General features: G+C 46.2%; 1 protein-coding gene across 3 annotated transcripts in view; it reads left to right on the forward strand.

Moving 5' to 3' along the window:
- The first annotated feature begins 8,448 nt into the window (after nt 1-8,448).
- LOC119971304 overlaps nt 8,449-27,638 on the forward strand; it is a 42,581-nt gene continuing 23,391 nt past the window's right edge. For all 3 annotated transcript variants that reach the window (XM_038806667.1, XM_038806666.1, XM_038806668.1), the window contains exon 1: nt 8,449-8,617. In XM_038806667.1, the coding sequence (XP_038662595.1) occupies nt 8,480-8,617 (138 nt within the window). In that variant the 5' untranslated portion in view covers nt 8,449-8,479. The remainder of the gene's footprint in view (nt 8,618-27,638) is intronic.

The following is a 27,638-nucleotide window of genomic DNA, read 5'->3' on the forward strand; positions in this document are numbered from 1 at the left end:
AATGCCCCCTCGCAGTATTGGAAACACTGCTATTCCAGGAAAGCTGCATCCATGCCTCTCCTGCTTCTTTCTATTTAGAGAGAAGATTAAAAAAAAAACAAATTTGCAGGATGTGGAATTCGCTGGCTAGACCTGCATTCATTGCCTATACTTTAATTCCCTTGAAAAGGTGTTGGTGAGCTGCGTTCGTGAAGCACTGCAGTCCTGGAGATGTAGGTACACCCACTGTGCCGTTAGGGAGGGAGTTCCAGGATTTTGACCCAGCAACAGTGAAGGAACGGCGGTATATTTCCAAGTCACGGTGGTGAGTGACTTGGAGGAGAACTTCCAAGTGGTGACGTCCCCATGTGTCTGCTGACCTTTTCTTCTCTATAGTAGCGATAGTAGGTTTGGAAGGTGCTGCCTAAGGAGCCCTGCTGAGTTCCTGCAGCGCATCTTGTGAATGTTACACGCTGCTGGTAATGTGCATCAGTGGTGGAGCGTTTGAATGTTTGTGGAAGGGAGAGCAATCAAGCGAGCTGCTTTTTACTGAATGGTGTTGAGCTTCGAGTGTTGTTGGAGCTGTACTCATCCAGGCAAGTGGAGAGTATTCCATCGCACTCCTGACTTGTAGATGGTGGACAGGCTTTCGGGGGTGTCAGGAGGTGATTTACTCACCACAGGTTTCCTGGCCTCTGACCTGCTCTTGTAGCCATTGTATTTATGAGGCTAGTCCAGTTCAGTTTCTGGCCAATGGTAACTCCCAGGATGTTGATGGTGCTGGATTCAGCGATGGTAATGCCATTGAATGTCAAGGGGTGATGGCTTGATTCTCTCTTATTGGAGATGGGAGTTACCATTGATCAGAAACTGAACTGGACTAGCCTGATAAATACTATGGCTACAAGAGCAGGTCAGAGGCCAGGAAACCTGTGGTGAGTAACTCAATGTCTGGCACTTGTATGATGGGAATGTAACTTGTCTCTTGTCAGTCCAAGCCTGGATATTGTCCAGGTCTTGCTGCATTTGGTCATGGACTGCGTCTGTGTCTGAGGGGTAACAAATGGTGCTGAACATCGCCATTTCTGACTTATGGTGCAAGGAAGAAGGTCAGTGATGAAGCAACTGAAGATGGTTGGGCATAGGACAGTACCCTGAGAAACTGCAATTATGTCCTGGAACTGAGATGATGGACATCCAACCACCACAACCATTTCCCTTTGTGCTACGTATGACTCCAACCAATGGAGAGTTTTCACCCTGCTTCCCATTGACCCAGTTTTGCTTGGGCTCTTTGATGCCACACTCGGTCAAATGATGGCTTGAGTCTCTCTCACCTCACCTCTGATGTTCAGCTCTTTTGCCCATGTTTGAACCAAGGCTGTAATGAGGTCAGGAGCTGAGTGACCCTGGTTGAACCCAAACTGAGCATCAGTGAACCAGTTATTACTGAGTAAGGTAAAGGTAAAGTCGCCATAGTCCCAGATGACCATAGACTTCTTTCCCCTTTGAGGAGGAGAGCTGACTGGTTGCGATATAACCTGAGGATCACCACACCTCAGGCGAGGAGCAAGGTTAAGAAGGTGGGGCTTCACGAATAACCTTGCTGAGTAAGTGCAACTTGATAGAACTGTTCATGTCCCCTAACCCTAACCACTTCCATCACTTTACTAATAAGGTCTCTTCTCCCGGCATGCAGAGACTAATGCACAGTGAACTGCACAATGTTTGCTACATCGTCTGGAAGTATCTTTTCCCAAAAAAACTCAGTCACGGTCACATTTACAACCACCATCAGTGTTGTCCTCGCCCTGCTCAGAGGCTGCAGCTCTGGTTCCAAGAGGCGAAGCCTCAGCCATTCACACTGTTGTCTTAGGTCTAAGTAGGAGTGGTGTTCTCTGAAAACCCAATATGAGTAAGATCTTCTGGTTGCAAGTAATAAGTAATGGGTTCAGAGCTTTTGCTTCAGCCACCAACTCCTTCCCAACATGCTGCGGGACTGTCTCGTCCAAATGCCCAGCACTTCCACAAATTGAAACAAAGCCAAAGAAAATAATAAGCATCTAACCGGCAGGATAAATGTGAATGCATTTAAATGACACTGTCTGGCCGGGAAGAGAAGTTGCCCTCTTGCTGTTGAACACATGCTGAACTGTGCGTGTTTAGGAAAGGACATTCACTTCGAGCAGTGAGGTCAAAAATGACAAATCAGTCATTAAATCTGTACTGGATGCGGAACGGCTTCACGATTTGCCTACTCCGCACACGTATATATCACCTGCACTAACACCCTTGATAACACGGTATTTGTAACTGGCCACACCAAAGGTGGTGACGCAGGTGCCATTTTTCACCTAATCAGACATAATGATAATAATCTTTATTATTGTCACAAGTAGGCTTACATTAACACTGCAATGAAGTTACTGTGAAAATCCCCTAGTCGCTACACTCCGGCACCTGTTCGGGTACACAGAGGTAGAATTCAGAATGTCCAATTCACCCAACAAGCACGTCTTTCGGGACTTGTGGGAGGAAACCAGAGCACCTGGAGGAAACCCACACAGACACACGGAGAACGTGCAGACTCCACACAGACAGTGACCCAAGCCGGGAATCGAACCTAGGACCCTGGTGCTGTGAAGAAACAGTGATAACCACTGTGTTACCGTGCCACCCATACAGCGGTAGGTCCCGCACTGTAGCGACAAATTTTGCAGCCAATCAGATCGCTCAAATCAACATTGATCCCAGCCAAAATAAATTTGATGGCAAAAAAAAGTGAAATTGCCAAATATCAGAAAACAATTCAATTGATCAGTTAAGAGTTTAGGCTTCCATATTGTGACACCAACAAAGAGCACTGCTTGCCCTCAAACAGTTCAAAACATGTTCACATCCAGCCCCACTGCCCCCCCCCCCCCCCCCCCCCCCACCACCACCACTACCACCACCCACAACAGTAGAAATCTCATCCTACTTCCAGTTCTCTCCAACAGCTTTGCCAAAGCCCAGGTTCAAAACATTAGCTCCCTTCTCTGTCCACAGCTGCTGTCGGACCTGCTGAGATTGTCCGCCATTGCTGTTTTTGTTTCATATGTACAGTTTGGGTGAAATTGATCGTTTAATCTTACCCATCCCTATGACTCGAATATCTCAACACTTGTCTATGTGCTTCAATTGGGTATTAAACAGGTCAAAATATGAATGTGAGCTACGGTATGCAACTGCTTTACAACAAGCAACAGTTAAAAATATGGCAAAACTTCTAATCCCCAGACAGGACCGACAAAAAGAAAGAGCGAAAGAAGTCTCAAAATAATACAGCAGGGCATTTACCAGGCAACTCCAGGCTGCATATTCACATTCCAGCCTGATGCTTCATGGAAACCTGATTCTTTTCATCATCTTTCACAAGTTCTCATGTGCGACTCTGGATAGCAGTAAAAATAAAGTGGAGAAAAACAGGCAGGATCACCCTCGTTCATAGCTCATTTTTTGTCAGATGATTATCGAAACAACGACAAAAGCAATCTGATCTGTAAGCTCAGGCCATCCTACTGAGGAAGACAGAGTGACAGCAGCACACACTGTTATAGGAGAAGGCATAAAGAGACATGCAATTGTTTACACATAAAAGGAAAAACACTTTCTTTGCCTCTAACAGCTGACAGGTAACAGCATGTCTTCTATGTGAGGTTTGGTATCTTGTTCAAGGCGCCATCGATTAACTAATTATCGGGACTACAGGGAATGGCATAAACATTTACAAAAAGGTGCCCAATTTTGTTACACTCGGCGATCAAGCCTTAGGTCAATCTGGTCACCAAATAGAAGTCTGTAAGTAAAGTTCAATGCTTCAAATCACTCTTAACAAAAGTAATAAACCAATTTCCTGTGTGTATTGAACATTTCCTCCTATGTGGTCGGAGACTAAAGATGGAGTTAATATCCTTTGTGGAGGTGCAATGAATAGGTGAGGAAAGAACTAGGTCAATATGTACTTTACTGTTTAATCAAATAAATGATGCTTTCTTTCCAGAATTTGAAGGGTATAATTGGTAGAGATGTCATTATGCAAATCATATGCAAATTAGGTAATTAGACAATACACTTTCCCCTAGAACTCACAAAATATTAAGGCCTATTTTTAAGAAGCTTGGATGAGTTATGCTAATTTGACCTAATTTACAAACATAAATTAGGTTAATTGCAAAATAGACTTTCCCTGTAGCTCAAAACTTTTAACACCCAGCTTCATGAAGTCCAGCGGGTATGCGTAGCAAAAGCCCTTTGAACTTTCAGATGACAACCTCTGTTGGAAAGAGAATAGTTCCTGAAGAGCATGCTGATGACTACTGAGACTTAAACAAGAGAAGCAATCTCTCCCGCATGTTTTTCAGACAGTCAGTCTGAGGTGACAGGCTGCTGCTGGTTACATTATGCGGTTGCTGTTTCACCTTCAAAAGATCCATGTGCTGCTGCAGGAACCAGCTGAACACCACCATAGATAGCTGCTCACTAGCTTACATGATCAGCCAAGAGATATTCCCTGCTGTCACCTTTGATATTACATTGCTTGAGGTTATGCTGGAATGTATCCTTGAATTTCTTTCGCTGTCTATCTGCTTCTACTTGCCTTGTTAGAGCTCACTGTGCAGAACACTGTTCAACATTTGGGATCTTCCATATGGAGAGCACGTACCAGTGTGGCCTGGTTCTCATCAGCATAACCACACCACAGTGGTCTTGGCACGTTCACGGATCTTGCAGTTGTTCTGTGCTTTCGTAACTTCACTGGCTTACTATTGGTTTGATCTCGATGGACTGTGTCTGCATTGATTAAACTAAATGATTATCTGATGTCCGTGATGGGCCTCAGGTGTCAGTGATGGAACTTGTCGAACTGCCAGATGTGATAGTGGGAACAGACCCAGGGCTCTCCTGTATAGAAAGGAGCCCAACACACCATCAGCTCCGTTATGAGTTTGATCCCATGCAGCTTCCAGACATACTTTTTCAGTCTTCTGAATGCAGAATTGTTTTTCCGAAGAAAAGAGAATGCTTCCTATCCATTAGCACATCATGAGAGTATGGGTCTTGTTGAAAATTATGCAGAATGCTTCAACAGATTATAAAATAACTAGTTCTGCTGAAATTACAATTCATTATAATCTACATATTTACAAATATGGAACGCATGCCACCTTCATGTGGGTTACAATAACTATGCCTTAACTGATAAACCACAGTTCCAGATTGGTAAAGATGTTGCTTACTGAAAAAACTTCATGATTAAGGAGTTTCACTTTTCTTTTTCCCTCTCTTTCGAAGGGTCACTGGTCCTCCTTTACTCACTTCCTCTGGTCATCTCTTCTGATCACACAACTGTGAAACATGATAGCGGTGGTCTTGCTTGACTCATCGGGACTGAACAGAACACACGGTTTAAATAATTTCCTAATTCTGTGCAACCTTTCAAATCATTGCAACATGGTGGACTGCACGGCAGAATAAACAGGTCATTGCCAATTCAAGTTTTAAATGGTCACCAATCACTTATACATTTATGAAGTGGAACCCCTTCCTGTTCATGAAAAGGTGAGAGTTCTCATTGAACTCTGATGGCCACATGGCTTCAATCAACGGTGCCATGCACTTTTGGAAGCTCACTGGCTGGGAAAAGTTTGAAATCCTCTTAAACGACAGGGTCCTTTCCACTTGGAAAATTGCAAAGGTGCTACCCCTGGAAATGGAGCATCTATCACTTACTTTATACGGTGAACTACAGTGGCCTGGGATAATCCTACAGCATAAAACCTATGAGCATTGTCACCCTCTCATCTACAGTGCTGCTGTATTCTCGGAGTTCATCTTACATCATTCTGCAGCTTCAGACGCGTTTCTGTCACTATTTCTGTCAGAATTTGGGATTCTGGTGGGAGTATCCATAGTCCTTGAGGTGCCTTTCAAAAAAATCATAGAATGATTTGGACATAGATGGAGGCCACTGGTCCATTCCCGTACCAGCCTCCCCGGACAGGCGCCGGAATGTGGCGACTAGGGGCTTTTCACAGTAACTTCATTGAAGCCTACTCGTGACAATAAGCGATTTTCATTTCATTTCATTATACGTATTCTGGCTCTTTGAAGCAGTTAGCCAATTAAACCCACTTGCATGTCCTTTGGTCCTTTTGACAATTATCTTAAACCTGTGCTTTCTACTTACCAATCTTTCTGCCACTGCAAACACTTTCTCCATATTTACTTTATCACAAACCATCAAGATTTTTGAACACCTCCACTGAACCCACCCTTAAACTTCTCTACTCCAAAGAGAATAAGATCACCTCCTCTAAACTCTCAACACACCTGAAGTTGCACATTGCCTCTACCTGTGGTAAAGGAAGGATTGGCGACCACCTGTCAGTAAGTATAATGAATTATAATGGTTTATTTACAAACTGTATTTACAGTCTTTCACAATGTTATCACCACTTGCTGTAGGATCTACTCTGGCTGCAAAAGCCCACGCTCTGCACCAAGATCCCACGCTCAATTCCCATTGGGTGATGAGGTCACATGAGCCTCCCAATGTATGCCCCTTAAAGGAGCCCTCCCCCTGTAAGTTCCTTATTATAAAGTACAGGAAGTGAGTTATACCATTAACAAAACACCAGTACTGAGAAACATTTCTTGTATGCAGTCCATTAAAAACTCAGTCTATCTGGGGATTGTCTCTTCCTCTGGGAGCAACATGAAGCTGTTCAACTGGTGAGGTAGATTCTGCTGTAAATACCTCACTCTGACACTCCTCTGGAATCTTCAGTTTCACTGAGGTACGATTTGACCTGTCATTGGCTGATCAGCCACTTCATCTCTTGAGCAAAACATCCACTACTTTCAGGCACAACTGGATTAGACAGCAGCACTGGCTCTCAGGATGGCTCCCACCTTTTCAAATGGTCCACGTGCTTCTTCTTACCGCTGCATCAGTCTACTCTTGATCATCAGCACAGTTTTGCAATAACCTGCTCACTGCTGGTCAGTTTGGGTTCCAACAGGAACACGCATCCCCTGTGTTCAACACAGCCTTGGTTCAAACGTGGAAAAAATAGCTGAACTCAAGAGGTGAGGAAAAAGTGACTGCCCTTGATATCAAAACAACATTTGACCGAGTATGACATCAAAACTGGAGTCAATGGAAATCAGGGGGCAAGCTCTCTGCTGGATGGATTAATACCTAGCACAAAGGAAGATTGGTGTGCTTGCTGGAGGTCAATCATCTCATTGCCAGGATATTACTGCAAGAGTTCCTCAGGGTAGTGTCCTGGGCCCAACCATCTTCAGGTGCATTATTAATGTGGGAATGTTCGCTGATGACTACTTAATATTCAGTATTATTTGCAACTCTGAAGCAGACCATGTCCCTATGCAGCAAGACCTGAACAATATCCAGGCTTAGGCTCATATGTGGCAAGTAACATCCACACTATACAACTGTCAGGTCATGACCACCTCCAACAAGAGAGAATCTAATCATCTCCCCATACCATATAAATACTATAGTTATAAGAGCAGGTCAGAGGCTGGGAATTTTGCACAGGATAACTCACCCCCTGACTCCCCAACCTAGTCCATCTACCAGGCCTATGTCAGGAGTGTGATGGAACACTCTCCACTTGCCTGGATGAGTGTAGCTCTCAAACACTGAAGCAGCTCCAACACCATCCAAGACAAAGCAGACCATTTAATTTGCAGCCCATCCACCACACTCAACATCCACTTCCTCCAGCACCAATACACAGTATGTACCATCAACAAGATGCACTGCAACAATTCACCAAGGCTCCTTAGATAGCACCTTCCAAACCCACGCCGGTCACCACCTAGAAGGACAAGGGCAGCAGACACATGAGAACACCATCACTTTCCAGTTCCCCTCCAAGGCGTACAGTATCTTGACTTGGGACTGTTACCGCCCTTCCTTCACTGTCACTGGGTCAAAATCCTGGAACTCCCTCCCTGGCAGCACAGTGTGTGTACCTCCTACAGTGGACAGTAGCCATTCAAGAAGGCAACACACCTCTACCTTCTCAAGGGCAACTAGCAGTGCAAGCCTAACTAGCCAGTGACACCCACATCCCAAGAAAGAGCAAAAAGTACATTCCCGTAGTTTACTCTAAAATGTTATTTCCCCCGAACACATTGCAGGCTGTGTTAATTTGTACAAGATAAATTATGTTGCGTCTCTTACCAGTGTCTGTGTTTGCTTTTCCGCTCTTGTAATTTTGCCCATGGTACCTGACTGAACCTGTTCTATTTTGTTGGTAAATCTAAAGCAGTCATCGCCTCAGGGTCTAACTCACGGGGCTCGTGGCGGGGGGGGGGGGGGGGGGGTGTCATGTTCTAGAACAGTGAATTAGGGGTTGGAATTGTGCACCTTCCCACATTGAGGTAACACTGACACTGAGCTACAAGAGCACAGGGGAACGTCACAATGGAGGAAAGCGATAGCGTTTCAGGAGAGAAGGCGAGTGGCCAATGTGACCTGGAAATGGGAGGCCCTTGTCCAGACTGGATCGACGGCAGGAACGCGCGAGTTCTGAAAGTCAGCAATGAGAGGGAAAAGTGCCGGGTACGTGTGACACTGGGAGGAGATGCATTCGCACAGTTTACAGAAACATCATAGACCTACCCCTGCTGTTACTGCGAGGACACCTCTCTGGGGCAAATAACAATGTATTTATCACCCAGGGGGCTTTGTTGGGAGAATATATTATCCGATGGTCAGTGCTGGGAATAGTCAGGAGCAGCATCAGTAAACAGAGATATCCAGGGTCCAGCGTCAGTCCAAAAAATACATATTGGACTCAAAATGTTAACTCGGTGTCTCTGCCCACAGACGCTGTCGGATCAGCTGAGTATTTAAAGCACCTCCTGTCTTTATTTCACATTTCCAGCATTTGCAGTATTTTGATTTTCTTTTAAAATAGCATCACCTAGGATAGACAAAGCCAGCTGAAAAAGGATGAACAGCCAACTGCCTCTGTTGGATCTGTCCTTTATTACATCACAGTAAGTTTGGCAACAAATAAACATTCCTCTTCCCTTACCGAATCATAGAATAGTTACAGTGCAAAAGGGGGCCGACCATTCAGCCCTTCATGTCTCTGCCAGCCCACTGCCTCTGCAAAATCTTCTCCCTTTGGACACTTACTCAATTTCCTTTTGAAAGCCACACTCCCAGGTCGTCCATTCCAGGTTCTAACTTTATGTCCCAACAAATGTTTCATATCACCTCTGGTTCCTTTTCCAGTCACTTTGTGGGTTTTGACCCTTCTGGAAATCAATCTAAATTTTCGCACCGTTTTTTCTTACCTCCCATATAGTCAAAAGGTTTTAATCTGCTATAATAAAAATACCTTTCAAATAATTACAGTAATATTGGTAATCATGCAGGCAGATGTCTAGATATCCAAATGGTGTCTGCTTTGTTTTAGGTAGGTATTTTTAGTTCAGAAAGACTACATTTAAAAATTCCCCGCTTCCAGCTGAGACATAATTACATATTATTTTACTATGCAGACATGATTTCGTTTTGCACGATCAACACAATCTAATTTTACAAATCCTCTCTTCATCACTTCTTATGATCTTTGCAGAGACTATTAACATTTAATTTGTGGTGCCGCCCTGGGCAAGTGCGTGGTCAATTCCAGCCCCATGTGCCCCAGAGTCACAGCACAAGTAAATTAACCAATAATTCTTATAAGAATACCAAAAGTCTTTGGCCCTTAGCTGGCCAATAAATACAGTCACCAGGTGTGTAGGTTGAAACACAGTTACTGTTTATTTATTTTTATTCGAAAATATTTTATTGAGGCATTTATACTTTTTTAAAATAAATTTAGAGTACCCAATTCTTTTCCCATGTGATGACTGATTACTGCACCTTTGATGTAATGATCCCTTTAAGACCGGGTTTGGAACCCTGGGGGACTCCGCCTCTGCCCCCTCCCCCCCCCCCCCCCCCCCCCCCCCGCTCCCAGGGAGCAATATATAAGGTATTGTTCAGTGGGCCATGTGCAGTGAGCACACTTCTCGGTAGCTGTCTGGTTCTCTGCTAATTAAAGCCTTTGTATTACTAATCATCTCTCTCGAGTTGTAATTGAGGGCATCTCAATTTAATTAGCAGATTACTTCCAGATGGACAGCGGTCTAAAACCGGAGAAGCTCAATTTGGACGCTTGGTCGCCGGAGGCCGCAGAAATGTTTAAATACTGGCTTCGGTGTTTTGAGGCCTACCTGAACGCCGCAGAAACTCCAGTCGACGGACCTCGCAAGCTGAGCTTAGTACACGCCCGGGTGGGCCACAGACTCTCCTCGCGATCAAAAAGGCCAGACAAAGAGAACCAGACAGCTACCATTTCATTCATTTCAATCAAGCGGGTTGCTTGGTCCTGGATAGTGTTGAGCTTCTTAGGTGTTGCAGCTGCACTCATCCAGGCAAGTGGAGAGTATTCCATTACACTCCTGACTTGTGCCTTGTAGATGGTTGACAGGCTTTGGGGGGTCAGGAGGTGAGTTATTCACCATAGGATTCCCAGCCTTTGACCTGCCCTGGTAGTCACAGTATTAATATGGCTAGTCCAGTTCAGTTTCTGATCAATGGTAACCCCCCCAGGATGTTGATTGTGGGCGATTCAGCGATGGTAATACCATTGAATGTTAAGGGACAGTGGTTAGATCCTCTCCTATAGGAGATGGTTATTGTTTGGTACTTGTGTGGCACAAGTGTAACTTGCCACTTGTCAGCTCAAGCCTGGATGTTGTCCCGGTTTTGCTGCAGTTGGACATGGACTGCTTCATTATCCGAGGAGTCGCGAATGGTGCTGAACATTGTGCAGTCATCCACAAACATCCCTACTTCTGACCGTATGATGGAAGACGGTCATTGATGAAGCAGCTGAAGATGGTTGGGCCTAGGACACTGCCCCAAAGAAGTCCTGCAGTGTGTCCTGGAGTTGAGATGATTGACCTCCAACCACCACAATTATCTTCCTTTGTGCCAGGTATGACTCCAACTAGTGGTGAGTTTCCCCCCTGATTCCCATTGACTCCAGTTTAGCTAGAGCTCCTTAATCCCATACTCGATCAAATGCTATCTTGATGTCAAGGGCAGTCACTCTCACCTCACCTCTGGCAATCAGCTCTTTTATCCATGTTTGAACCAAGGCTATAATGAGGTCAGGAGCTGAATGACCCTGGCGGAACGCAAACTGAGCATTAGTGAGCAGGTTATTGCTGAGTAAGTGCCGCTTGATAGCACTGTTGATGACTCCTTCCATCACTTTTCTGATGATGGAGAGTAGACTGATGGGGCTGTAATTGGCTGGGGTGGATTTGTCATGTTTCTTCAGTACAATGGGCAATTTTCCACGTTGCTGGGTAGATGCCAGTGTTGTAGCTGTACTGGAACAGCTTGGCTAGGGGTGCGGCAAGTTCTGGAGCACAATTCTTCAGTACTATTGTCGGAATATTATCAGGACCCAAAGCCTTTGCAGTATCCAGTGCCTTCAGCCGTTTCCTGATATCACATAGAGTGAATCGGGTTGGCTGAACACAGACATCTGTGATGCTGGGGACCTCTGGAGGAGAACGAGATGGATCATCCACTCGGCACTTCTGGCTGAAGATTGTTATGAATGCCTCAGCTTTGTCTTTTGCACATATATGCTGGGCTCCTCTATCATTGAGGATGGGGATATTTATGGAGCCTCCTCTCTGGTGAGTTGTTTAATTGTCCACCACCATTCACGGCTAGATGTGGCAGGACTACAGAGCTAGGATCTGATGCGTTGGTTGTGGAATCACTTACCTCTGTTTATTACTTGCTGCTTATGCTGTTTGGCACACAAGTAGTCCTGTGTTGTAGCTTCACCAGGTCGACACCTTACTTTTCGGTTTGCCTGGTGCTGCTCCTGGCATGCCCTCCTGCTCTTCATTGAACCAGGATTGATCCCCTGGCTTGGTGGTAATGGCAGAGTGGGGGATATGCCTTGAGGTTGCAGATTGTGGTTCTGGTAATGGATGGTTAATACATATTGAGTTGGAATTGAATGGGTGGAAATGGGGTTCAGAGAGGGGGAATAACCAGGTTTGCAAGGCAGTAAATATTTGCTCGGTATGGAGTTGAGAAACTGATTGAAGAAATGAACATCTGGAGAACTGGCATGGGGATAGTCTAAAGATAGTTGTTCTTCCTCCTCATGTCTGGTCCACATTGCTGGATGAATCTTCAGGGAGGTTAAAAACGAGTGAGAGTACCCCTTTGGGAGACAAATAAGGCTGTAGATGTTTCTGACTCGCTGCTGCTTATAGGGCAGCATGGTAGCATAGTGGTTAGCACTGTGGCTTCACAGCGCCAGGGTCCCAGGTTCAATTCCCTGCTGGGTCACTGTCTGTGGGGAGTCTTCACGTTCTCCCCATTTCTGCATAGGTTTCCTCCGGGTGCTCCGGCAAGATTAAGGGATGATAATCTTCATCCCAGAGTACTTAAAGGAAGTGGCCCTAGAAACAGTAGATCCATTGGTGGTAATTTTCCCAAAATTCGTTGGACTCTGGAATGGTTCCTGCAGACTGGAGGGTAGCTAACATAACACCACTATTCAAAAGGGGAGGTAGAGAGAAAACAGAACTATAGACCAGTTAGCCTAACGTCGGTAGTAGGGAAGTTGTTAAAGTCCATTATCAAGCAATTGGAAAGCAGTGGCATAATCAGACAAAGTCAGCATGGATTTACGAAAGGAAAATCATGCTTGACAAATCTATTAAACTTCTTCAAAGATGTAACTCGTAGAGTTGACCATGAAGAACCGGTGGATGTGGTTTATTTGGTCTTTAAGAAGGCTTTCGACAAAGTCTCACACAGATGAGATTTAGGGCAGCACGGTAGCATAGTGGTTAGCACAATTGCTTCACAGCTCCAGGGTCGCAGGTTAGATTCCCGGCTTGGGTCACTGTCTGTGTGGAGTCTGCTCGTTCTCCTCGTGTGTGCGTGGGTTTCCTCCGGGTGCTCCGGTTTCCTCCCACAGTCCAAAGATGTGCAGGTTAGGTGGATTGGCCATGCTAAATTGCCCTTAGTGTCCAAAATTACCCTTAGTGTTGGGTGGGGTTACTGGGTTATGGGGATAGGGTGAAGGTGTGCGGTTGGGTAGGGTGCTCTTTCCAAGAGCCAGTGCAGACTTGATGGGCCGAATGGCCTCCTTCTGAACTGTAAATTCTATAAATTCTATGATTGACATGTAAAGTTAAAACACATGGGATTATGGGGGGTGACTTGAGATGGATAGAAAGCTGGTTCGGAGACAGGAAGCAAAACGTTGGAATAAATGGGTCTTTTCTTGATTGGCAGGCAATGACTAGTGTGGTATGGCAGGGATCTGTGCTAGGACCCAACTGTTCACATTATAGATTAATGATTTGGATGAGGGAACTTAATGTTTTGGGCGGGATTCTCCCGCAATTGGTGGGCCTACCGTACCGGTGCCAAGAGCAGCGTGAACTACTCCGGCATCAGGCCGCCCGGAAGTTGCGGAATCCTCCGCACCTCCGGGGGCTAGGCCAGCGCTGGAGGCGTTGGCGCCATGTCAACCAGCGGTGAACGGCCGTCACCGGCCGGCGTGAGTTGGCGCATACGCAGGACTGCCAGTGTGTTCTGCCGCATGCGCAGAACTGCCTGCGTATTTTCTGCGCATGTGCAGGGGGTTTCTTCTCCGTGCCGGCCATGGCGGAACCTTACAGAGGCCGGCGCGGAGGGAAAGAGTGCCCCCACGGCACAGACCCGCCCGCAGATCGGTGGGCCCCGATCGCAGGCCAGGCCATCGTGGGAGCCCCCTACACGGCCGGATCCCTGGCACCCTCTCCCCGAGGACCCCACGAGACGGCCGACAATCCAGGTCCCGCCGGGATGGAGCATGTCCATTTCACGCCGGCGGGATTGGCCGAAAACGGGCGGCCGCTCGGCCCATCGGGGCCCGGAGTATTTCCGGGGTGCCGCTGCCAATGGCGTCCGACTGGCGCGATCCCCGCCTGAAAGCCAGTGCCTGAGAATTCGGCAGCCGGCGTTGGAGCGGCGGGGCGGGATTCACGCTGCCGCCCGGCGATTCTCCGACCCGGCAGGGGGCTGGAGAATCCCGCCCATTATCTCCAAATTTGCAGATGATACAAAGTTGGGTGGGAGGGTGAGCTGTGAGGAGGATGCAGAGATGCTTCAGCATATTTGGACAGGCTGAGTGAGTGGGCACATGCACGGCAGATGCAGTATAATGTGGATAAATGTGAGGTTATCCACTTCGGTAACAAAAACAGGGAGGCAGATTATTGTTTGAATCGGTGTAAATTGAGAGAGGTGGATACTCGTGCATCAGTCGCTGAAAGTAAGTGGGCAGGTACAGCAGGCAGTAAAGAAGGCAAATGGTATGTTGGCTTTCATAGTGAGAGGATTTGAGTGTAGGAATAAAGATGTTTATTTTTTATATCTTTTTATTGGCATTTTCCACATTTATCAACAGTTATATACAGTTGCCACATTAGTTTATTGTATTATACAGAAAGGTTTATCTTGTCCTTCCCTTAATTTACTTTATGTACATTTTGCCACCCTCTGGCTTGGCCTGTGGTCCCATCTGCAACCCCCCCCCCCCCCCCCAGCCCCTCCCTGCACTCCCCCCCCCCTTGTGTCCTCCCCATTCCCCTCCCCTCCCCCCTTTTATTCCCCCCCCCCATCGACTTCAGCTGTGTTTGCCTTGTGATCGGGAGGGGGGTGTTGCCCCCCCCCCCCCCCCCCCCCCCACGTTAGTCCCTTTTTGTGACTTTCCAGCCTTTCCTCTTTCTCCTCCTCCCCTTCTCCCTCCCCCCGGGTTGCGCATTCCTGTGGTTCCCCCTCTGTCTTTGTTGTCCCCTTGTCCTTCCTTTTTTCGTCTTATCTCTCCCGTTTTCCTATCTTACTCTTCGTTACTGGCCTCAAACAGGTTTTGGAACAGGCCGACGAACTACCCCCATGCATCTAGAAAGCCTTTTCCGACCCTCGGATGACATAACTGAACTTCATCCAGGTGGAAAAATTCCGAGGTCAGCGAGCCAGTCTGCAGCTGTGGGTGGTGCTGCCGATCGCCAGCCGAGCAGGATTCTCCGGAGTGCGATTAGGGAAGCGAAAGCTAGGGCGTCAACCCTCTTACCCATCTGTAACTCTGGCTGCTCCGATACCCCGAAGGTTGCCACAATTGGGAATGGCTTCACCCTCACCCCCAAAACCTTGGACATTGCCTTGGTGAAGGCTGCCCATTATCCAGCAAGTTTGGGACAAGCCCAGAATATGTGGGTATGGTTGGTCGGGCCCCTCTGGCACCGCTCACATTTGACCTCCACCTCCGGGAAGAACCTGCTCATTCAGGTTCTGGTCAGGTGCGCTCTGTGCCCCACTTTGAGCTGCATTAGGCCGAGTCTTGCGCAGGGGGAGGTGGAGTTAGCCCTGCTCAGTGCTTCACTCCAGAGTCCCCACCCCACCTCTATCCCCAGTTTGTCCTCCCATTTTTGTCTGGTCTCATTCAGTGGTGTTCGAGCTCTGTCCAGTAACTGTCCGTACATTTTCCCACATAGTACCCCTTCTTTGATACTTGTGCCCATCAGGTCCTCTAATAGTGTGGTATCTGGGGCCCCAGGATACCCTACTGTCTCTTTGCAGAGGAAGTATTTTATTTGCAGGTGCCTCATTTCCTGTCCTTTCGGTAGTTTCCACTTCTCCGTCCGTTCGTCCAATGTTGCCAGTCTGTGCCCTACGTAAAAGTCCCTAACTGTCAGTGTGCCCCGTCTCTTCTCCATCTTTTGAGCGTGGTGTCCAGCATGGCTGGGGTGAATTTGTGATTGCCGTAGAAGGGTGCCATGAGGGACATCTTAGCTCAAAGTGATGTCTCAGTTGGGCCCACGTTCTCGGTGTGGCCGCCACCACTGGGTTTGTTGTGTATTTTGACAAGGGGGATGGGAGTGCTGCTGTAGCCAGGGCCCAGAGGGTTGTTCCTTTACAGGAGGTCTCCTCCATCTGTACCCACTCTGAGTCGGGTTCGTGTACCCATCCCCTCACTCTTTCTGCCGTTGCTGCCCAGTGGTAGTATTGTAGGTTAGGTAAAGCCAAGCCATGTTTAATTTTCCTTATTTGCAGTGTTGGTTTGGGAATTCGCGGGTTCTTAATCCCCCCCCCCCCCCCCCCCACACCGGACACACAATAGATTCCCCGCCAGGAATCTGTCCTGGGCCATTTTAAAAGCGAGCCTCTCCAGCTCTGTCCCTTCCCAAATTGGGTTCAGTGGGAATGTCTCACTTTTGCCCAAGTTAAGTTTGTAGCCCAAAAAGGCTCCAAACTCTTTCAGGATCTGCCTTTTGTCCCTCCTGTGGCTTCAAGACATAAAGGAGCAGGTCACTGGAATGAATTCTATGCTCCTTATCTCCTCTCTGGATGCCCTTCCAACTTTTCGCGTCCCACAGGGCTATCGCCAGGGGTTTGATCGCTAGCACGAACAAGAGCGGGGACAACGGGCAGCTGAGGTGATTATTACATTCAGCAGACACCTGATGTTTGTAGTGAGTTGCCTACCCTTGACAAAGCCCATTCGGTCCTCTGCATCCACCTCCGGTAGGCAGCCTTCCAGCCTTTTGGCCAGGACCTTTGCAAGTATTTTCGCATCAATATTCAGCAGCGAAATGGGTCTATATGATCCGCATTCCGTTGGGTCCCTATCCTTTTTGGGTATAAGTGAGATTGTGGCCTGCGCCAGCTAGGTGGCAGAGTGCCCCTTGCCAGCGAGTCCACGGAAATGTCTCTTAGGTGTGGGTGGGGCCAGGGCTGCCGCACATTTTTCATAGAAGTCCACCAGGAACCGGTCGGGTCCCGGTGCTTTCCCCGCCTGCATGGAGCTGATGCTCTCCACGATTTCTCCCAGATCTATTGGTACTTCCAGCTCCCCCCCGTCTGTCTTCCCCCACATATGGTAGTTCCACTACGTCGAGGAACTGTTTCATCCTCGCATCCCCGTCGGAGGTGTACAATCCCCGGTAAAAGGTCTCAAATGCCTGATTGACCTCCTTTGGTTCTGTTACCAGTCTGCCTCTGCTATTCTTTACCTGGCTATTTCCCTCGTGGCTGCTTGCTTTCTCAGCTGGTGAGCGAATAGATGGCCAGCCTTGTCTCCGTGTTCGTAGAAGATCCTTGGTGGATAGCAGGTTAAAGTCCATTTGCAGCTTTTTCCTCTCCGCCAGCATCTCTACAGTCAGGGCCTCAGAGTATTTTCTGTCACTTCCAGAATGGAGTCCACTAGCTGCTGCCTGGCTAACCTCTCTTCCCTATCTCTGCTTGCCATGTCAGCTATGATTTCTCCTCTAATCACGGACTACAGTGCCTCCCAAAACGTGGAGGGTGACACCTCCCCGTTTTGGTTGTTACTAATTTAATCGTCTATGGCCCGCTGTAGCCACCAAAGTTGGCCATCCCCTAAATACAAAATGGAGGAACGCAAACCATATAGGATAAAATGGACAATGTTTGCAGCACCAGCAGGCTGCACCAAGCAGGTGTGGATTCTGTCTGCTAAGAGAGCAGACAGCACCGAAACGAACATTCCGCATACTAATGAGGCAATCTCCGGGATAGTTAACATGTTAATGGAACGATTCCAGAGACAATGGACACAAATGGGGAAGTAACTGCAACATTGTAAAGAATACCAGACACCCCGGCACCAGCGGGGTTCGAAAACAAAGAGCCTGAAAGCCCGCCCAGTAGCTAAGGAACAGCCTCAGTCTTGGGGGGATTCAAACATATCGATTGGGAAGAGACCCAATCGATTCTGAGCAGGTAAAAGGGTCCGCCCAAAGGGGCGCGGATCCCTGGGACCTATAAAAGACAGGTCCCACACATAGTTCGTTCTTCTTGTCCAGCCCTCCTCTCTCCTTGACCAGCCCTCCCTTGTGGACCAGCACCTCGACCAGCTTTTGCCAAGAAGACCTTGAAGGAGAGGAGACAGAGAGTTTTGGGACAGCAGCCGCCAGCAAGTAAGTGTCTCACAACGATCGCTACCAGAGATAGACACTCCTGACCCATTTTAACCTATACCAACCTGAAGTCTGCAGACCAGAGCAGAGCAAGAGGCCTTGTTCCCTGATCCGGCAGTTCCTTCGAGTTTATTTAGCGGTAGGAATAGTTTAATCCTTTTAGCGTGTGCATGGGTAGTTATTATAATTGTATTATAATAAACTCAGTTGTTTGAACTTACTAATTGGTGTATGGTTTATTGCTTTGAACTTCACCTTGAAACTTGTGGCGGTATCTTAACGATACCTGGCGACTCCAGAGCTAAGTAAGAAACAGAGCCAAATTGAGTGTTAAGCACACTCACCCAGAACGAGCAACACCGCAGTGTTGTTGGCAGATGGCATTGTCGGCTAGGAGATCTGTCTCTAGCCTCCATGTGGGGCGCAGGGCACGGCCTGTCTCCAACCTCACATCCATGTAATGTGCAGCATGTTCGGACATAACAATGTTTCCTATTGCCAACTCCACGGGAACTTCAAGACCCTGAATATTGGTTCTACTGGTTCACACAAAGGCAGCAGTGTAGGCAGCTGGGTAAGCTTGTGTGCCCTTGACCTGTGAAGTTGGGCAGTCAATTAACATTTAGTTAGACTCCATGGGCAGTATTCCCCATCTCGCCAGGCGACCAATTGGGTTTCCCATTGTAGGCAACCCCACGCCATCAGGAAATCTCTGGGTGTGGGTGCGCTGCTGGTGTACCGGAGAATCCAGACAGCGGATAGGCCAGCCCCATATCTACGGAAATTCTCAGTCAGATTTCTTGTGTTGTTGGCAACAACTAGGGAAGATCTGAACGTGCAGGACAAAGAGCAGAGCGATTCCCTGATTTTCAAACAGATTCTCAACTGCGTTGAGAGGATCGGTGCCGTCAAAAGATAAAGGAAAGTCACCATAGTCCCAGATGATCAGAGGTAGCTTTCCCGTTTGATTGGTGGTGATTTAACCCGAAGGTCACCACACCTCAGGCGAGGGGCAAGGTTGAGAAGGCAGGGCCTTCATGAATAACTTTAGCCGGTACCGGGATTGAACCCACGCTGTAGGCCTCGCTCTGCATCACGAACTAGCTGTCCAGCCAACTGAGCTAAACCGACGGCTCTTCCCCTCAAAGGGAAAACAGTCTTATATAGTTGTTTACCACATCAACGGCAAAATCTGGCAAACCATAGGCCAGGATTTTACGGCCTCTCCCGCCCAGTGGTATATTCCTGTCCGCAGAACTGAATGGAGATTTAAATGGCTTGCCCCATCTGCTGGGGCAGATTGACTGGGGCAGGGCTGTAAAACCATGGCCAGAATGTTGGCTATGCTGCAGTCAGAAAATTGAACAGTTGAGCTTCTTTTGTCTGTGAATGAAATAAGTTCCATTACTGACCTTTTTCTTTACTTTAAGACTACTTTCACACTAGCATCTTGCACCTGCTTGGATTTGTGACAAACTTGCAACATCAGCAGCAGTCAATCCCCCTCTTAAAGGCCTATGAAAGCCTTAAATACTGTGATCATAGGTGGATCAGCTGTCAGTTGTTGCTGCAGCATTACTGTTTACCTGACAGCCAGAGATTCCTTTCAACTGCGAGTAAAGTTAAAGGCAGCGAATCATGGCAAAAAATGACGGCACAGTTTCCTACTGTCAATTGGAAAGCAGCGGACCTGCTATCAGAATTTCAGCTTTTCAAGAAAGGAGTCTAGTTCTCTTCTGCTGCCAAGCAGTCGCAGAACTGGAGAAGCAGACGGTAAAGGTACCTATTGCCATTGGCCATGAAGGCTTACATCCCCTCAACACGTCTGGTCCCAGAGAAAAAGATCAGAAGAATCCTGAAAAACTCAGGTCCAAGGGCGGCACAGCAGTGCAGTGGTTAGCATTGCTGCCTCACGGCACCGAGGTCCCAGGTTCGATCCTGGCCCCGGGTCACTGTCTGTGTGGAGTTTGCACATTCTCCCCGTGTCTGCGTGGGTCTCATCCCCATGACCAAAAAGATGTGCAGGGTAGGTGGATTGGCCACACTAAATTGCCCCTAAATTGGATTTTTTTTTTAAAACTCTGGTCCTTATTAGAGGATTAACTTCAAGTCAAGCTCAGTCTTCGTGTCCATTGGCTCGAATATCTGTCCTTTCAACAGCAGTCGACTGTTTCTATGGACCAGTTTGTCGGTCGATGTTGGTCTAAGGGTGTGACATCACAGGGGCTGAGCGGGCAGACCAAATCACCAAGCTAGTGAGTAATTGGATACACAACAGTAGAGACATACACAAAGGATTATACAGAGAAGCCAAAGGGGGATATATCGTAGACGCCCTGCTCAAAGAAGGTTGTAAATTTGAGGCTATCATTGTGGGCCAACAGAATTTACAATTTCTATGTGCTTTGCATACCATGGATACATTGAGTAAGGCTTCTGGGTCCAGGATACAGTGGGCTTCCCCCAATGCTTCAGAGCTGCCCAGCATCAAACATCATCTTAAGAGCATGCAGTGTCGGGTCACTGGAAACATGAGTGTCAGAAAGTCAAGCAAAGCCTCTACTGGTAAGAGTCATGACAATTGTTAGGCAGATTGTAAGCAGACATCATTGCCCGACAAGCTTAGCAATCATACTCCATATCATTATGGATGCATCCCCAAGGTTGCAAATGAAGCCAACGTCAATGATCATGATGGTGAGAATGCAGCCCTGAGCAGGCAAGAGGGACAGTCATTTTGTGTTGTCAGTTTCACTGCACAAATTGATTTGATTACTCCACTGGAGTCTATTCGTATTCAATGTTTGAAGAAGGAAGGTATGCAGGTGTTCTGGGAAAAGGTGGAATCTCTCCAAATGGAGAAAGTCAAATTCGCCATCCGAGGGTCAGACGACGGCTTCCACAGAACATGGGAGCCATTCACCCAATTGTTCCAGGACCTGTTGTAGCCAACGAACAAGCAGAAGAATAGCCAGGTAGCCAAGAATCAGTGGAAAATAGCCGAGGCGGGGGAGGGAGGGATAGACCGGGGGGGAGATAGCAGCTAAACCTAAGGGAAAAGAAAGGCAAACCACAAGAGAAGGGGAGGGGGGGGGGAGGGGGAGGATGTGGAAGAGGGAGGAGACAGGGAACAATAGAGGGGAACCAGTGAGATGTGGGGGAGACAAGGAAATGACAGCCGGAAGGAGGGCACAGGAAACAATAACAAACTTGGCATCTACAGGAGCAGAGAACAAGGAAAATCTGGGCGAAAGACAGTATTTCAAACGGCTGAAGCGGAGGTGATCGCGAGACGACAATGGCAGCGAAAACCATACGGTAGAAGCAAGCGACAACACCAACACCAGATCCAATCGCGTATTGCCCTCTGTAATTGTTCTGTATTTGTTTCCCCAGTGCCCAAATGTATATGCACCTCCCAGTTCCCCCCCCCCACCACAAACAGATGCCTACTTATGTGCTAAAAACAATACTGCCAATTGTACAGAGCTGTTGTTGAGCTAGCACATAATACCCAACCAGTTATTTTATTCTAACTTTTTTTGCTGTTGTTTGTTTTGTTTTTTGTGCGTGTTCCCTTCTCTTCTATATATATATGTAGAATATATATGTATCCTATTTTGTGTACATAACGGTAAATATACTTTATTCAAAAACCCAATAAAAAACATTTATTAAAAAAAAATTGGACATGGGTGCCAATGGAAACATGTTTCCTCTCTGCATTCTACAGGCTATGTATCCAAGTAACATGTTAACGTTGACAAACACCCAATTGACCACACACAATGGTTCATTGATTCCGTGTTTACGGCCCATCAAGATTAATTGCAAATATAACCAATCATAATAGAAAGCCCAAGCCTTTTGCATCATTCAGATGGCTGGATCTGCTTTCACAGAACTACAGTATTGCACGGATTCGAACCCGGTAATGATTCATGATATTGGTCACCACCACGGAGTGAGCCAAGAAGCAAGGAACAGCAGGAGATCAACTACCTCAAGGCAGACAAGGAGAAGTACAAGAAGAGAGTAGGAAATTAAATTCAACTAAGAAAGGAGTCTGAGGAAAACTATGAAGAATTAATGTAGAAAAGTGATGAAATCAACATTGCAGCAGGTAAACTTCAAAGGAAGGCTAAATTTATAAAAAATACAACTCTCACAACTGTAAGATATACATGCTTGAAAGTGCATTTACTGGCAGAAAGCGAACCACATACAGAATCCTGTAACTGGTACATGGAGTGCGATACAAGTCTCCAGGGTTTGACTAGGGCCAAGCTCCAATGAGGTTACTACTTTTACTGGTGCTATGTTGCTTCGGAATAGATGTCGGATCAGAATAGTCCATGATCCCAGACTGATGGAAGACTCTATCACAAACCGGACGAGGCTGAAGTCCAAGTCCCAGGCAGAGTCTACACATTCTACTGGCACAGAGAACATAGACATAGAACATAGAACAGTACAGCACAGAACAGGCCCTTCGGCCCTCAATGTTGTGCCGAGCCATGATCACCCTACTCAAACCCACGTATCCACCCTATACCCGTAACCCAACAACCCCCCCTTAACCTTACTTTTTTATTAGGACACTACGGGCAATTTAGCATGGCCAATCCACCTACCCTGCACATCTTTGGACTGTGGGAGGAAACCGGAGCACCCGGAGGAAACCCACGCACACACGGGGAGGACGTGCAGACTCCACACAGACAGTGACCCAGCCAGGAATCGAACCTAGGACCCTGGAGCTGTGAAGCATTTATGCTAACCACCATGCTACCCTGCTGCCCCTTGCAAGAAGAGTCCTTGCAAATCTATTCTGGAATCTAGAAATGTTATTCTGTTTCCTGATCAGACCGTTTGATTGGGCCTCTTCTATGTTATAACTGATGAGTCTACATGTTCCTGTTACTGTTTTATACCATGTATACTGATCTCCGATAACTGTTGTTGAATTGTAAATAGTTAACTTTTATCTATTTAAGGGAGATTGTTTTTATTTGGAAAAAGGGGGATGTTGTGCTGTATCCTGTTGTAACATGTTAGTTACAGTTCAGTCGGCCTGAAGAAGTCTTGGTGGGCATATGTAGGTTAGCATTGACGCTTGGAACCTTTCACAAATATACAGTAAGAGTACATACGAGGAGCTGTCTCCGTGCTTGCTGATATACACACAGCACTGTCCAACACCAGACTGAACTTGGGTGTGGGTCATATGCTCTCTTACATCACTATGTAAGCAGTACTGCACTTCGTCCCAAATTAACCCTCTCTGTACCAGACCTTTATAACACACCTCCCCCAAGTCATTATTCAATGTATTTTATGTGATGGCTTACATTGTTATTACTATCATACACTTACATTGTCATTACTACATTATCACTACCCCATTTCTCTCCTTCAAGTCCTTGAATTCAAAGATTCGAGGCAGCCCAGAGGCCTTATAACCCTTCGATATTTTGTTTGCACTACTGTGAGAGGAGTAGGCTCTATTGTTCCTGGTTGTCCCTCTGGAGCAGGGGTGGGCAAACTTTTCCGTGCAAGGGCCACATTCAGAAATTCACAATTTTAAAGGGCCGCATAGTATATTAAGTAAAATAATTACTTCACCCGGTTATGATTCTGGGCGCCTCATATAGAACACAGAACATAGAACAGTACAGCACAGAACAGGCCCTTCGGCCCTCGATGTTGTGCCGAGCAATGATCACCCTACTCAAGTCAATGTATCCACCCTATACCAGTAAGTAACCCAACAGCCCCCCCCCCTCATTAACCTTAAAAGAAAAAAAATTTAAAAAAAAAAAAAATCTTTTTTTTTAATGACTTGGTGGGCCGCATAAAGACCTTTGGCGGGCCGCATGCGGCCCACGGGCCGTAGTTTGCCCACCCCTGCTCTGGAGGCTATTCTCGTATCTGTGCATGTTTTCTTCCATTCCTCGTGCTGAACTACACTTGGTCAGTTCGCCCATTGTGCTTATTAGTGGTTGGTACCCTAACTCGTCTCTTGCGGGTGAAGGAACATTGGTCTCTTCTCCTTGTTGTTCCTTTCACTTCTTCCATCATCAGGTGGGTCATCACAACATATATGGATGTTTACATTTCAAAAATGGAACCCTAATTCCCACTTATTCCACAGTTTTACCCAAATGTTTGCATACTTTCTTCTTTCCATGTTGTTTTTTGAGCTTATAAACCATTTCGTTCAGCTCAGGCAAGTTGAGATGTCTTTGTTTCGGAGTTATCTTTCATATAAGTTTGACAACTTCACCTCGACATTCAGACCTGTTCAGAATCTTCCTTCCAAGGCCGCTGACTGCTCCTTGAACTCTTGCAATTCACTTGTTAAATCATCAGGCTGCTTCGTAGAATTTCTATGGTCTGTTTTCATAGTCTCTATTTGCCCTCCGCTTTTGCGCATCTCAACCTTCATGTTGTTTAGATTGCAACAGACTTCAAACAGTTCATCAGTTTTGGTTGTTAATTTTGCTTTCGAACAACTGTTCTGATGCATCAGCAATTCTTTCCCCTGTTCCAGACATTTTACATTCTTCTGATGTTTGAAGTTCATCAAGTTTTAATTGAAGATTTATCCTTGTTGAATGTGCTTCTACAAGTTGGGTCATTTATATGTTTCAAGTTCTCTTTCAAGTGCCCTACTTCCTGTGAGCGACATTTCAGTGCTCTCATTAGTTCTTGTTTTTCCTTTGAAAACTCATCTTTCATATGTGAAGTTGGTTCTCTCGGTTGATCCATTTTGTCTCACAGAGCATAATTCCTTTGCGTTATCCAGCAAACTCAGATCCTGTAATTATACTTCGACCATTGTTTCTGAGACTCTTAACAGTCTTTTGTGAGAAGTTCCACTTCCTCATGCTATTTTAGGTTCTTAATTTTCTTCTCTTCATGTGCATCTTTGGAAATGCAATGTTTTCCCAAGTGTTTTTCTCCAAATGTCCAACCATTTTCTCCAGCTCTGTCATCTCTGTAATGTAGATCATTCCTAAATACTCTCTGCAAACTGGTTCTTCAGTTCTCTCAAAGCCGCAACTTCTTTGAGTGGATTTTCTGCCTGTTGCTGTGCCTGACTCTATTTCTGGTTGAATTTTCACAACTCCAGCTTTGATTTGCCGGGAGAAGAAGTCAGAGTTGTTATTTCCTCCTGGTACCTTTGAGATGCCTCAGAAATGTTGTTTGTTCAAATCTCAAACAGTCTGGTTCATCAAAGACTTTAATTTATTGGGCATTTCAAAGGTGTATACTCAGCTTAAATTTTGTGTTTCAAATCTCCTAATTCAGCTTTGATGCAAATATTTTCAAAGCTTATTTCATTTGCTTTTTGCAGGGTTTGTATATTTTGCATTTCATCAGATAACCTTCCTTCATTCAATCAGGAGCGCACTCTGCACTGCTGATAATGTGTCGGGGTGATAGAATCATAGAGAAGTAACAGCACAGAAGGAGGCCATTCGACCCATCTTGTCCATGCCCTAGGTCACCCAGGTGCCCTTTCTAATTCCACCTTCCTGCTCACGGTCCATAGCCCTGTAGTTTACAATACTTAAGGTGCAGATCCAGGTACCTTTTAAAAGAGTTTAGGGTCTCTGTCTCCACCACCAACTCGGGCAGCGAATTCCAGCCGCCCACTACCCCCTGCATAAAAACGTTTTTCCTCATGCCTCCTTCTACACCGTCTGCCACTTATCTTGAATCTGTGTGCTCTGGTTCTAGAATTCTCCAACTTTATTCTGTCCACACTATCTCGTCCCCTCATAATTTTGTACACCTCAATTAAGTCATCTCTCAGCCTTCTTTGTTCCAAAGAAAATAATCCCAACCTATCCAATCCCACCTCGTAGCCACACTTTTGTAGCCGTGGCAACATTCTTGAAAACCTCCTCTGCTCATTCTTCAGAGCAATAACATTCTTCCTGTAATTTGGCGATATTCCATTTGTGGTCTCACCAGTGTTTTATACAATGCCAACACTATATTCTTTTATATTCTACACCTCTGCCAATGAAGGAGAGCATTCCATATGCTTCCTTAACAACCTTGTCTACTTGAACTGCTGCCTTTAGGGACTTGTGTACCTGTATGCCAAGATCTCTCACTTCATTTACCCCTCTTAGTATATTCCTATTTATTGTGTACTCCCTACAACTGCGCCCCCCCCCCCCAAATGCATGACCTCACACTCCTCTATTATATTCCGTCTGCCACATTATCGCCCACCCCATCAATCCATCTATATCATTTTGAAGGTTATAGCTATCCTCTACACTGTCCACCACTTGGCTAATCTTTGTGTCATCTGCAAATTTCCTAATCAATCTCCCTGTGTTCACATCCAAATCATTAATACATAACACAAACAGTAAGGATCCCAACACTGAGCCCTGTGGAACATCACTTGAAACAACTTTTCAATTGCAAGGGCAGCCATCTTTGTTTCCGGTTACTAAGCCAACTTTCTATCCTGTTTGCCACATTGCCCTGTATCCCATGGGCTTTCACTTTCTTGATCAATCTGCCATGTGAGACTTTGTTAAATGCCTTGCTAACATCCATGTACACCACATCCACTACACTACCTTCATCAACCCTTCTTGTCACTTCCTCAAAGAATTTGATCAAATTTATGAAGCAAGTCCATCCTTTAACAAATCCATGCTGACTATCCCTGGCTAGACCATGCCTTTCTGTGTGACAGTCAATCCTATCACTCGGGTTTGATTCTACTAATTTTCCCACCACTGATGTAAGACTAACTGGCCTATAATTGTTTGGCATGTCCTTCAATCCCTTTTTAAACAAGGGAACCACAAGGGCATTTCTCCAGTGCTCTGGTACCTCCCCTGTGTCTAGTGAGGATTGGAAAATCATCCTCTGAGCATCTACTATCTCCCCCCCCCTGACCTCCTTCAGCAGCCTCTGAAACAATCCATCTGGCCCTGGTGCCTGACTGACTCAAATATTTCAATTCTTTGAGTGCCTCCTCTTTCTTTCTGATTATCACATCCAGTATCTCACAGTGTTCCTCCTGGACTACTATATCTGCATCATCCATTTCCTTTGTAAATACAGAGGCAAAATATTCATTTAACACAGTTCCCACAGCATCTGCATCGACACACAAGTTCCCCTCTTCATCTGTGATAGGTCCCACATTTTCCTTAACTAACCTTTTACCATTAATATATTGGTAAAACATCTTTAGGTTTTCTTTAACTTTACTTGCTAATCTTTTTTCATGGCCTCTCTTTGATTTCCTTATTTCCTTTTTGACTTTGTCCCTGAACTTTCTATACTTATCTAGACTATCCGCAGTGCTTAGTTCTATGTGTTTATCGTAGTTTCTTTTTCTGTTTGATCTTCCCCTGCATTCCTCTAAATAACCCGGGGGGGGGGGGGGGGGGGGGGGGGGGGGGTCTAGATTTGGCAGTGCCACTCTTATTTTGGAGGGGACATGTCTACTTTTTTACATTTAGGATCTTGCGTTTTAGTGCTTCCCACTAGTTTTCCACTGATTTATC

This window comes from Scyliorhinus canicula, chromosome 9, assembly GCF_902713615.1.
Source record: "Scyliorhinus canicula chromosome 9, sScyCan1.1, whole genome shotgun sequence".
NCBI lineage: Eukaryota > Metazoa > Chordata > Chondrichthyes > Carcharhiniformes > Scyliorhinidae > Scyliorhinus > Scyliorhinus canicula.